Here is a 12,819-nt window from a genome sequence, read left to right as displayed (position 1 = left end):
GGGCTGGGGTACGAATGAAGAGCACGAGGTTCTGTAAGACTGTGTCAACGATTCCAGATTCCAGATTCCAGGGAAGGGGGAAAGATGGTCGGCCTGTGACGGATATCCGAGGGTTTGGAAAGGGTCATGGTACGATGACACGCCGAAGATTAATCAATCACTCCGAGCCGACATTCCCACCGCGACGGTACTCCGACCCGAAGTGGCTGCAGTTGCGGGTGCTGTTGCAGTCTGGGTCTGTTGCAGAATCGTAGGGAAACAAGGACCAACGCACAGCGAAAGAGACCGGAAGGAATGAGACAGGGAGTGAGTGGTGGGGGCAGTTGACGCATCTCTCGGATTCGTCGAGGTGACGGTTCTCGGCCTAGGTCGGCCAATGACAAGCTGATCGCAAGGAGGGAGGAAGCTCTCCCACTCCGCTGGACTGCAGCAGCGAGCCCATTCCGGGCCACAAAATGCGCAGACAAGGCGTCGGGTGGTGTCGGTAGGAAGGTTTGATAATGCTGCATCATCACCGTCTAATACACGTACAAGCTGCGATGGATGTTGCCTCTGTGCCACCGTCTCTGTCCCCGGTGTTCTTCTGGGTGCAAGCCGGCCAGAGGGGGAAATGTCCGAGCTTTACCTGTTAGGTTCCAACTTACTCCGGTGGCGGAGGTGGGCCGGTGCAAAAGCAGAGGGCTGATGGCCGATGGACATATCCGAAGCATTCCTGTGGGAGGCCTGGACAGCAATGACTCCATGCCCTTACTGCCTTACCTGTTCTCTTTAGAGAGACCCTTGAGTGCCTCGGGTTTGTCAAGAAGAGTGAAAGGGTCGGAAATGCGTCCTCTTCTCTTTCGGCATATCCCTGCCACGAGGATCAGACCTCTCTCCCTGCGCATCGTTCGTCTGCTAGGCCTCTCTTGCTGGGTCTTGATACCTAGACGGGTCCCCACGTCCATGTTCGATCGGTGCGCAGCGCAGCGCAGCGCCGCAAAACATCCACCCTCAAAAGTTCTTTGCCCCCGCCGCCAGCGCCCCTTCCCTTCCTTCCTCTTCCCTGTCCGTCCCCTGCTGGAGTCGCCCCTCATCCCTTTGCATCCATTTCATTTGTTTGTTTTTGCGTGCTGCGAGCAGCTAGCACGTGTTGTTGTTCGCCTGCAAGAGCAAAATCCCAAGCTGCCTTTACGTACCGATGTAGTGTACCTTAGTATCTGACAAGTCAAGAGAGAGAGAGAAGGGAGGGAAAATGGCAATTCCGTCATAATACCCACCCTGCACCAATACTGCAACCTGCTCCTGCTCCTGCTGCTACGCATCGTGCGGCCTCTGCGTCCGGCCGTGTTCCGTTCCTTTTTTTTTTCCCTCTTCTCCATCGTCCTCCAAAGTGTGACTATTGTTGTCCCAGCGTTGCGCTGAAAGAGACAAGAGCCCCAGAGCAATCAAAGCAGTGACAACCAGGGGACGCCGGTACCAAAGCATCAGACAAACAGAAACCGGGCAGAAAGGCGGATCAGGCACTGGGAAGAGGGCATTTCCATTTGCCGCATCGCTCGATAATCGATAATCGACAATCGCTCCATTCTTAGACACAGCGTAGCGCCAAACTTTACTCGCGTCTACACTCTCCACCCTCCAACCCTGCGCCCTCGCCCAAAACTCAATATTTTCCCTCCGCCGGTACAAAAATACCATTCCGACAACGCCCCTCCGACTCCGTCTTTCCTTTCCCCTCCCCCTTCTCCCACCCCCGACCTGCGCATCCTCACGACACAGGGCGTCAGCGACTCTACCTCCCACCACAATTGCTTACTGGCTCAACCCAATCTATTCAAGGGCTCCCGGAGCTCTCTTTTTTCACCCGCCATCCGCGATTAACATCGACACTTGCCCGTCATGGCGTGGTCAAAGTCGACGCGGATCAGCATCATGCTGGCCATCGATGTCGTCTTCTTCCTCGTTGAGCTGATTGTTGGTTTGGTTGTTAAGTCGCTGGCCCTGACGGCGGATGCCTTCCACATGGTACGTCGAGCACTCGACACCACGCGCGCTGCCGCTGTGTGCGACGCTTTGCTAACCGACGTAGCTCAACGACATCATTTCCCTTTGCGTCGGACTCTGGGCTGTCGCCGTGGCGAGGAAGGCCACCACCGACAAGTACTCGTACGGAGTAGGTCACCCCTCCACCCCTGTAGCAAAGTTGTTCGCGAGCTGACTTCATCGTCCAGTGGCTGCGCGCTGAGATTCTCGGTGCCTTCTTCAACGCCGTCTTCCTCATCGCACTCTGCGTCTCCATCATTCTCGAAGCCATTACCCGATTCTTCGACCCTCCCGAGATCGATAACCCCCAGCTGATTCTCATCGTCGGTGCCTTCGGTCTCGCCTCGAACCTCGTCGGCTTCTTTGTCCTCGGCGGCCACGGCCACTCCCACGGCGGCGATCACTCCCACGACGACGGCGAACACGATCATGGCCACTCTCACGGCCACTCCGACGAGCACGCCGCCGAGGAAGGTCGCGCCAACTTCTCGAGCGCTGCCAACGACGACGGCGGTAACGTTGGCGACATCCTTCCCGAGGCCATTGTCGCCAGAGCTACCGCTGGCGCCGCTTCTGAGACGACTCGTCACATTAGGTTCGACCGGGAGTCCGACCCTTCGGGTCGGGCCCAGAGCCGCGCTTCCGCCGCCTCCAAGGGTCATGACCGCCGCAGAACTAGCTCCCGACACCACTCGCGCCTTACTAGCATTGAGGACATCAGCATCCACCCTTCGAGTTTCCGACAGGAGATCATCGACGCTAGCCGGCCCCAACTTGATGGCCAGGATTCTGCGAGCGAGAGCGAGGTCGACGAGACTGTTGTCGAGGATGGCGAGCCCGACGAGGAGTCCCCTCTGCTCAAGTCCAAGGGCAACAACCACAGCTACCTGATTGAAGACCACCGTGGTCGCACCGCCTCCAAGCGCCCGAGACGCGAGTCCAGCCTTCACCACGAGCACAACCACAACAAGGAGCGCAAGAAGGCGACTGGCGGCCACGGCCACGACCACGGCGATATGGGAATGAACGCCATGGTTCTTCACGTCATCGGCGACGCTCTCGGCAACGTTGGTGTCATCGTCACTGCCCTCATCATCTGGCTGACCGACTGGCCCGGCCGCTTCTACGCCGATCCCGCCGTCTCTCTGTTCATCACTCTCATTATTCTCAAGTCCGCTATTCCCCTCACCAAGGCGACTTCCAAGGTTCTCCTCCAGGCCACCCCGGACAACATTGACCTCCAGGAGGTCCGCGAGGACATCCAGAACCTGCCCGGTGTCCTCAGCTGCCACCACGTCCACATCTGGCAGCTCTCCGACACCAAGATCGTCGCCTCCCTGCACGTCCACGTCAACTTCCCCATCTCCGCCGAGGGCGGTGAGAAGTACATGGAGCTCGCCAAGCGCGCCCGCAAGTGCCTCCACGCCTACGGCATTCACGCAGCCACCATTCAACCCGAGTTCTGCGGCGACGACGAGCACCACCGCGCCACCGAGGAGGAACAGATTGTCCAGTACGACGGCGGCGCCTCCGTCGGCTCACCGAAGCAGACCTGCTTGCTGGAGTGCGTCGACAACTGCGCGGCCGGCGGCTGCTGCTCCGAGTCGACGGCTGCCGGTAGCCTGCGCAGCCAGTCCGCCCACAGCCACGACGGCCACGGTCACGACCATGACCACAGCCACGACCACGGCAACGGCCACTCACACTCGCACGCGCATTAATATCAATCTCGGCGCGGCTCCCCCTTAATACCCCCTCCACTGAGGGCACGCGTACACCTTGAATAGGGTCAGGGTTTTCCATCGTTACCATCACCAAAGAAGGCGAGGCTTTCTGTTTTTTCGTTGCTACTGCTTGAGCTACCAAAAGACTGGCGTTACGGGGCTGGGTAGAGACGGGAAGAAGTGGATAAGCCATCAACCACATTGTTGAATCCAGGGGCGGGTTTGGTTGTCTGGTTTCGGGTCCAGGAAGGGTTCACGACGTGATCTGGGGCATCATTACCACACAATTCGGGCTGACACTTGCCCTTTATTTTATTTTCCTTGTCGTCATTTATCCCCTCGTCATTTGAGCGGTTCCTTTCCTCTTTGTAGAATATCCTCACATCAGCTCAAGCCATGGAGACTGGTGCGAATTCTGTCTGGATGTGAAGCGTGTACAACTATACAAAAAAAAAAACATCTACTAGTCTTCTAGATTCCACGCGCCCTGTTCTGTTCGTTCACGTGATGCCATGTTCGCCGACCTCGAGTTCGCCGCTGCGCCTGACAGCTTCAGGCCGCAAAGGGCCGCTTGCTGGCCGACGAGTATACGGAGGGGAGCACGCGACCGCTGCCGCGGCCGGAGCTCAAAGCCAGGTCCCCCCCAAGCTCTCCGACCTCGTGTACGTGGTTCCACGAGAGCCCGTTTCTCAAAAGACGCAAAAAAATAAAGAACAAAATAAAGACCCCCTCCGACGTCACTACGCAGCGATCGTCGCCGCCCCTGCCCGTTTCCGACCTTGTAATGAGTGCTGCTCTAGCGGAGGAGAGTACACGGAAGAAGCAAAGACGAGGGGAGGGTGAGAGTGGGTGGCTTTTGAAACAACGCGGAACGCGGAGGCGGCAGGCATCACAAAGCCACACTCTCACGAAAGCCATGGACCGGGTCGAGGGCATATCATTACGCTTGGGGCTTTTTTTCTTGCTTGGGCTAAAAAGTCTCTTTTACTGGTACACAAAAATGCCGCTCTTGCATGGCGTTTTCCCCCCTCGCGGACCCCCTTCCTTCGCTCGCTGCTTTCCTCTCCTTTGATTTTGTTCGTTCTTCCCCTCCCCTTAGATGTTGGAAGGGAAAAGCCTGGTGTTGATAACAATGTTTATCCGCTGCCATCCGATACCTCTCTCCTCATTTCTCAGACCAATGGAATAAAACGCCTCGTGAATGGTTGATGCCGCCATGTCTCGGAAGCAAGATAACAAGTGACGAAAAAAAGAAAGTAAAAGGACCAATCTGCGAGACCCCTTTATAAACGACTCCTAGGCTGGAAAACAACTGTCTTCAACCCACGGGTTCCCACTGCTTCTTCTCGGAAGGGCATCGCGTCGTAGCTCACTTTGACAGCGAGGAGGACGGCTTCTTAATGACGAGCTTGACCTTCTTGGGGGCTTGGCCCTCAACAGGCGGCGGAGATGCCTGCGGCGGGGGCTTGGGTGGCAGTGATGCCGGACCGGGTGAAGGGCTGGCCGCAGAGGGACCACCCGGTAGGGGCTTCCGAGCTGGCTTCGCATTGATGCTCTCCGACGGTGGAGGAGCTGGAGACCCAGCCGGAGACGCGCGAGCGCTCAGCGGGTGCCCGGGCTTGCGGTTCTTCAGCTGGGATGGGTCTCTGACGGGACCCATATTCTTGACGCCGGCCTTCTTGAGAATCTGCCGGAGGTTGGGGTGCTTGAACCGGAACATCCTCCGTTTCTTCACAACAGTGCCGTCGGGCCGAACGCTCAACTTCGGCTTCTTGAGAACCGGCGATGCGTCGTCCACTCCAGGGACCTTGTCAGGCCGAGGTCTCTTCTGCAACTTATTAATGTTACTGCTGCTACCTGGTTCAGGAGTGGCCTGAGGAGTTGAACGTCCATTTTGTTGCAAAGATGACCCCGAGGACACCACAGTCTTGGAGACGCCAGGCTTCGCAACTCCGGGCTTCGAGACGGTGGGCTTTGTAATGGTAGGCTTCGTAGTCGGCGGCTTGAGTGCGGACGAAGAGGGCTTTGCGATGGAGGGTTTCGGTGTAGACGCCTTGGCGCTTGAGTGTGCCACGATGGAGTCTGCCTCGCGAGGAATCGGGGATGGCGCCGCAGACGGGCCAGGGGACTGCACAGCCGCAGCCGGTGCCGGGGACGGGCGAGGGGCAGCAGAGACAGGCCGTGGGGCGGCGGGGGGCGCTGTCTTGTTGGGTTTGGCGGCGCCACTCTTCATGTTCACAATCAGACGCTTGGGTTCGGGCGGTCGAACCGGCGGTTCAGGCTCCTTCTCAATGAGCTTCTGAGGGATTGCCGTCTTGAAGTATGACTTGAAGTGGATCATGTTCTAACAAAGGCATTAGCAAAAGATGAACGAAAGTAGCACCGATCAAAACTTACCCTGCCTGGCTGACGCTGGACTGGACGATTGACTCTCCACCGCTTGGGATACTTCATCGTAATCGTCCATCGGTCAGCAGCATCGAACATGGTGCCGCACAGCTCGATGAGCGTGATCTTCTCGGCCCGGCCAATCACGTTGGAGTCAAGGGCCTTCCAGACTGCTCTCATCAAAAGCCTCTCTTGTTCTGCGTATTGCTCCTCCATCTCCGCTCGCAAGGCCGCAAGTGCAACATTAATGTCTTGCTTCCTAGCAAATTGCTTGCGCCGCTCTTGCGTCTCACCCTCGGTGTTATTAATAATAGTAAGCTCACCACTGTCGGCAGCCACAGGGGCAGGCTTCGCCCGGGATTGCTCGCCGAATGCGAGGCTTGCCAAACCCGTGCAGAAGATCTTCAGGAGCTTGTCTCGCACGAACGGGGACCTGTCGGTGCTCATCACAGAGACGATCAGGCGGAAGATGGGCACTTCCATCATGTAGCCAAGATCCACAAGAGCCTCGAAAGCCTTGATGCGCACGAGATCGCACGTGTCATCCTGCAGGTACTGGATGAAGTCCAGTGCGCTTCTCGGAATAACGCCAGCCTTCATGAGCTTCCGTCTGCACTCGAGCGCAGTAGTCGTCCATATGTTTTGATACGAGTTAGCCCACTCGTCCATCCTACGGAAGCGGTCGATTTCGACAATGGCCTCCCCCAGGAAGCTTCTCTCTTCAACAGATGTGTCCAAGTCCATGGCATCACCTGTGTCCCGTCGTTTCTCTGGGATCAGACTATGTGCTAGAGCCTCGAGAAGCTTCGCAACGTAGAAATGGTCCGAGTACGGGTTGTTGGCATTGTTGTTGAACTGAACCTGGTTCAAGAGTAGTCGTCGGGCAGGCTCGGGACATCTACCGTTGGAATCCCGGACCTTGGCTATGGCCATGGGGAGTGCGCTTTGCACAAGATACTGCTTCTTGTCTGAAAAGTCGTTCGGCCGAGGAGTCGCGGAGTCTGGGTAGCAGAAGAGCTCTGTAAAAGCCTTCATGAGGTGGGTCATGCCTGCCATGGCGACTTTTTCGGTGGCGTGATGATACAGCATCTCGGCAGCCATGGTTCTGATGCCGTGGAAGTATCGACGATCGACAAGCGTTCTCGTGAGAAACGTCGAAACGAGAGGGTGGGGCGGGCTCTTCTTCAAATACAGCATCGAGTCCTGCTGTGCCACGACGTCCCTGTCTTGCTGGAGCTGAGAGACGTACATGTAGCTCTGAAGATTCGTCTTCATTTCGCAGGCCCATTCGAAATCGGCGTCCATTCGGATCCACTCGTAAGACTCTTGGTCCATGGCCTTCTCGATATCGGGCTCCCACTCGGAGAATTCCCATTTCCTCATGTCTTCTGGGTTTGTCAGAACGTCACCCAGGCAGTACAAAAGCGCCTCCTCATTGTTATCGGGATCCGCAGCAGACTGCGCGCTAAGCTTCTCCGTTGCCCTCCTCTTCCGCTTTAGACGCTTGTACTTGGTGTTGTACGGGATCTCGAACTTGGCCGCCTTCGCAGCATCCTCGCGAATTTCTACTATGTGTTCGTAGGGCGTGCCATCGGCTTCGTGGATTCTGATCGTCATAGGCCCTGTGAAGAGACCCATCGCTGCATCCACTTGGACACCGTTGGCCCTCTCCTTGATGGCGCGAAGGAACTCAGTCTTTTTCAGAACCTCCGCTTCGCTGAGAGCCTTGTCTTGGACTTGCCGAATCGTCATTTCAACGCACAGTCGCTTTTTATTAAACCGCTGGAAAACGTCGAATCTGGGGCATCCGGAACCGTAGACCCATTGGGCCCAAAACGCCTCGAGCTTGTTTCTAGCGTTCTTCTCACAGACCCTCTGGAAGGATTCCGTGTTGATGATCCACTCACTCTGCTTCTCCCCAATGTTGGCCTTGTAAAGGATTCTTGAGATGATGCGGGTAAGATTGGTCTGGGCGGGTGCCTTCATCAGGCGCTTATCCAGGATGAACAGCACCAAAGGCGCCTTGAGTGCCATGAACTCCATTTCGAAATCTCCGATGTGCAGGAGATGACCAAGTTCATGCAGCGATGGCCGCTTGATGTCGACCGTTACCAGCTTGTCTGACATTGTCTTCATGCGGAATCTGTAGTCGTTATTGCCGCAGAGCTTCTTCAAGAAGAGATCAGTCATGTAGTAGGCGATGCCGATAACGACCCAGAGATCTCTTCTAGTGTTGGGGAAAAGGTTGATTCCGCTCCATTGCGACGCCAAGCTGTACACCAACTGCCTTGTGACGTCGACTTCTGGGTCGATCATGTCCTCGGGGAACAATAGACGAGTGCTGGCGAAGGAAAGCGACTGCAAAGCCACGGTGTCCTCAACCATGTCATCGAGGAAGCACAGCTTGTAGCTTTCAAAAGGAAACCGGGCAAACGTGAGAGTGAAGAAATCGGCGGCGGCAGCAAGCGCCGCGCAAGTGTTCTGAACCTCCGCGGCTCTTCCGGGGAGACAGTAACCATGAATCTTGAGAGCGCTTCCGCCAAGTTTTTCGTCGTTCTCCTCCGTACGGAAGTCTGAGAAGAGGTCGACATGCTCGAAAGGACCAACCGCAAAGCCGATTTTCTGGACTGCGACCCGCTTGTCGAGGTCAAAGGTCATGATCTTCTTCCGTTCGTCCTCTGGGTCTACAATCTCGTCTGAAAGAGTCCCCGAGCACACCACCGTCATCTCCAGAAGCTTGTCTTCCTCGGTGAGAGCGAAATCTCTCTCGGTCTTGGACTGGTTTGCAAGCCCGCGATCCCGATGGTTGTTCGCGTTGCCGTTTGCTCTCTGTGTGGCCAGAGGCTGCCAGAGTGCATCACCCAGCGTCCTTGGACATTTGACAGCCATCGTCCAGGTAGGAAGCTGACCAGGGTCGTCGATGCATGGGAAGATGCACGATGCCGTTCCTGGCTCAATTGAATGCCGAGTGTAGGCGTGTGGGTATCTGAGATCGCCAGGATCGACTCCAACGAACTGGAAGCCATCCCTCACGAGTTTGGTCTTGAAAGGTATCGTAACTCGAAACTCTCGCGAGCCGATCAGCTCGCTTTCCAGCAGTTCGTTCGGTGTCACGCTTGAGACGCGTATCTTGAGAAGCGGTCGTTTAGCCACTCCCGCTCCTGATGCCGGTTCCTCCTTGACTTCCTTAGTGTCCTTGATCTTCTTCGCCTCTCGCAGATTAACACGCAAAGCGCCGTCGACGGGCGTACAACCAACGAGCTCTCTATTCTCGGCAGGCACATCGTTCCGTCGGGTGTGCATGAGGGGGCGCATCCGGATCTTCCTAAGGTCATGATGCGAAGCGTTCCAGTTGTAGTACTCCGGGTAATCCAATAGCTTATACGGATCCGTGTACGTAGCTGAAACTTTTCTCGGCGGGGCGATGGGCATTTGGTCCTTGAGGGCAGTGATCGTAATGTTGTCGACGTCGATGTCGGATTGCCGCGCATCAATGGCGAGCTCGTCGAGCTGAGTAATGGCGCCGGATACCAGGCCAAATGTGATGTGGGATTTTCCTTCGATCCGCTTCGCTCGAAAATTGACCTCGATCTCGACATCTTGCTTGAGAACAAAGTATGGGTAGGGCGGCTCGTCTTTCAGAGGAGGTAGCTCGTCCTCGGAATCGCTGGCGATGGCCTCGTCGACGGCCGCGGCCGCCGCAGCGGCTTCGATGGCGCTCATGTTTGCTTAGTTTGCGCTCGAGGGGACTGCGTCGCGGGTCGGCATCAAGCGAAAGGCCGAGTCGCTCGAGTCTTTGATGACCTTTTCGGCGGGTATGAGATCGGCGGATACGATCCAAGAAGGTGCGCCGGCGCGAGATTCTCAGGGGCGGAATGCGTCGAGGGCCTCAACCATCCTGTCGCAGTTAACTGTCGCGAGGCTGAGATTCGGTCGTGGGAGGCGCCGGACGTGATTAAATCTGGTGGAGGAAAAGACCAGAAGCTGCTGATAATATTAATAATGCCTTTTCTCCGGTCGGCGGCGAGGTGAGAGGTACGAGGTCGAGCGAGGTTCTGCTGCGACCAAACACAAAAACTGAGGTCGGCAGCAGCTGGTACGGTTCAGGCCTTCCAAGGTCAGCGCGTCCCACGGCTCGTTCGCCCGCGACTGGAGATGGAGCTGCCGGAGCCACCTTGGCTCTTGCGCCTGCCCGTTGGGCGGGTCAGGTTGGGCCTGCGTTACGTAATCCGCCAAAACGCGCCACGCAAGGAAGAAGGTGCGACTGGCGGTTGAGCTCACATCAAGCTCCTTCCCAAGCCCAACCAGGTCCTCCTGTAATAGGTAGCCGTCACCCGTCCACCATGTACCGACAGCACTTTGGGAGAACCGACGCCGGATTTCACGACTTGTTCTTCTCAGCAGCACCGGACTCACGATTTGACACGACATCCAGGACCGCAGCACTCAATTTGGTACTGTCGACGTTTTTTTGGGACAAATCAACGCTTGTTCTCGAGCCATGCCACCCAGCAGGCTACATATGATAATGGTACAAATAAGAGCATCACGCCAACCCGATGCAGTGCAAGATGCCGCCGCAGGACACTCCAGGTATTACAAACGCATCGTCGGTTAGTCAAGCAAACCTCATCAGTGTCGGCCTCGACGATCACGACGCTTCTTCCTCGCATGCACCCTCAGCGTCTCCTCATCGCGAAACTCTTCAGGAAGATCGAAATCCTCCTCGGGTATCTCTGGTACCGGATGTCCCCATGCCACCACCTTACGACCGGCGCGCCTGTGCCGGTGTAAGGCGGCGTCCCTTTCGTATCTCTTTTTGAAGAATGACTTGAATTCCCTTGGAGGCTCAGGCTTCGGCGGAGGCCGAGGTTGTGGTGTGGCACGTGGGCGCTTCCTGCTGTTCTTTGACGCACCCGATCTTGCCCTGGCCTCTTCGCGAAGCTGCTGGGTCACCGAATCGTCGTCGTCGTCTTCGTCGTCGTCATCATCATCAGAGCCTGGAGGGTCTCCGTCACTGATGCCACCAGTCTGCTCATCCTCCTCGGCGTCCTCCTCGCCACTTGCGGAGCCTGCAGATGACTGAGCCTCGGATGTGTCCTCCGCCTCTGCTTTCTCAGCAAGGGCGCGGTCTTTCTCGGCCTTGCGACGCTTTTCCTCCAAGCTCCACTGGCGGAACTTGTCGAGAATCGCCTGGCAGCCTTTGATGAAGTGCTGCCGTGCGGGCTCGAACTGCTTCTTCCGCGTCTCAGTCACACCACTAACACCCATGACTCGCAGCCAGTCATGGCCTTGAAGGCCATCGAGGAGACGGGCGATCTGGTCCTTTTCATGCTGGGCCCGACCCTTCTCCGTGTTGCGTATGGACTTTTCCAATCGTTCTGCCCTCTTGTGGGCCGACACAAAGGTTGCATCGGGAAGGGGGTCCTCGACGGGTTCTCTTTTGTGGGAGATGCCGAGGAAATCAAAGTCTATGCGCTGTGCATCGACCAGTTCGTCAAACAGAGCATCGCCGTAGCCGCGCACTGGCACTCTGTGTGCGTCGGGTAAGCTTGCTGAGGCGTCACGTATCGCTCTAAATTCTGCGGTGGTGCCCAGGTATCGCTGCCAGGAGACTGGCTGATGGCGTGTGGGGTTTGAGTCAAAAACGACTATCGGGGTATCGATGGAGAAGAGTTCTGAAAGAAGAATAGGTGTCAGCAAGCGTACGACGCGATGGTGGGCTGCGGGCAACACGAGATGGAAAAGCAGGGAGCACGTACGCTGTTCCTTGGGCTCGTTCCCAATGACCTCGTCGTACTCGGGAAAGTAGGCCGACAGTTCGCTCTTGAAGCGAGTGGCCTCTTGGGAGCGCAGCTTGCGGCCTCCCTCCTTCGTGTGGGTATCTACATCGCGGGGCTGCAGGCGATCCAGCTCGTGTTTAATTCCGTTGATAACCTTTTCTTGGTGTTTGGTCAACTGGGCAGCATTGCCGTTGGCGGGAGCCGGTGTCGGATTCGGGGGATGCACCGTCGCGACGTGTTGCGGTGCGGATCTCGGCGTGGGCTTTGGTAGGGGGGCGGGCGGGCGAGGCGTTGTCGTGGTGGTCGGTTGCGGAGTCGAGGTGACGTTGGGGGTGGTGGTGGTCGCGTTGGCGTTGGCGACGGCAGGCCTGGCGGGCGAGGGCGCAGGGCGAATGAGGATCTCGATGCTCGTCCTCGGCCGCTTGGGTTTCTGGTGATCGAAATCGACGACGTTGTCGGCCGCATCGATCTGGCGCTTGGTGCGGCCGGGGATCGAATGGTGGTAGGTGTTGATGTTTTGGGGGGTGCTGGCGGCGCGCGTCACAGTGTTCGTGTTGGCGGCGGCGAAGGCCTGGACGGGATGGTGAAGGGGATGGGGATGGGGGCGCGGAATGGGCACCGGGTGAAGCTGCTGCTGGACGAGGCCTTCAGTGTTCGTCGCCCTCCTGGTGGAGCGCGTGACGGAGGCCATTGGCGACGATTGAATAGCCATTCATTGTTCTCCCGTCGGATCGTCGCGAGGGCGATTGATGGTGTCGACTGATGAATTTTTTTTTCTGCAGAGTCTCCGCCGTCAGTTCTCGGTCGCAGTGTCACGGTGTCGTCGTCGTTGATGCGATGCGGGAAGTGGCCTTCTGGCGGGATTTTGGAGGGGGCGCGCCGCCTGCTCTCCTTCTCTCTGC

The 12,819-nt window shown here is 57.2% G+C and overlaps 4 protein-coding genes across 4 annotated transcripts; 1 reads left to right on the top strand and 3 right to left on the bottom strand.

The window, feature by feature from the left end:
* Window positions 1-1,878: 1,878 nt before the first annotated feature.
* ColSpa_01979 (zuotin) lies at window positions 1,879-3,934 on the top strand (the record flags this gene model as incomplete). Its single annotated transcript, XM_049268190.1, has 4 exons — window positions 1,879-2,040; window positions 2,069-2,152; window positions 2,178-3,586; window positions 3,892-3,934. The coding sequence occupies 4 exons, from the start codon at window positions 1,879-1,881 to the stop codon at window positions 3,932-3,934; spliced, it is 1,698 nt and encodes a 565-aa protein (XP_049124147.1).
* ColSpa_01978 (uncharacterized protein) lies at window positions 2,079-3,825 on the bottom strand (the record flags this gene model as incomplete). Its single annotated transcript, XM_049268191.1, has 2 exons — window positions 2,079-3,559; window positions 3,801-3,825. 2 exons carry the CDS (start codon window positions 3,823-3,825, stop codon window positions 2,079-2,081), a joined length of 1,506 nt encoding a protein of 501 aa, XP_049124148.1.
* Window positions 3,935-5,115: 1,181 nt separating the features above from the next.
* ColSpa_01977 (transcription initiation factor TFIID subunit 3) lies at window positions 5,116-9,857 on the bottom strand (the record flags this gene model as incomplete). The annotated part of the gene is made up of 2 exons (XM_049268189.1): window positions 5,116-6,090; window positions 6,144-9,857. 2 exons carry the CDS (start codon window positions 9,855-9,857, stop codon window positions 5,116-5,118), a joined length of 4,689 nt encoding a protein of 1,562 aa, XP_049124146.1.
* A 909-nt stretch (window positions 9,858-10,766) lies between these two features.
* On the bottom strand, window positions 10,767-12,608 carry ColSpa_01976 (uncharacterized protein; the record flags this gene model as incomplete). Its single annotated transcript, XM_049268188.1, has 3 exons — window positions 10,767-10,914; window positions 11,218-11,812; window positions 11,897-12,608. 3 exons carry the CDS (start codon window positions 12,606-12,608, stop codon window positions 10,767-10,769), a joined length of 1,455 nt encoding a protein of 484 aa, XP_049124145.1.
* Window positions 12,609-12,819: the final 211 nt, after the last annotated feature.

Source organism: Colletotrichum spaethianum, assembly GCF_022836535.1.
Source record: "Colletotrichum spaethianum MAFF 239500 DNA, contig03, whole genome shotgun sequence".
Classification (NCBI taxonomy): domain Eukaryota; kingdom Fungi; phylum Ascomycota; class Sordariomycetes; order Glomerellales; family Glomerellaceae; genus Colletotrichum; species Colletotrichum spaethianum.
This window is presented reverse-complemented; position numbering and strand designations above follow the sequence as displayed.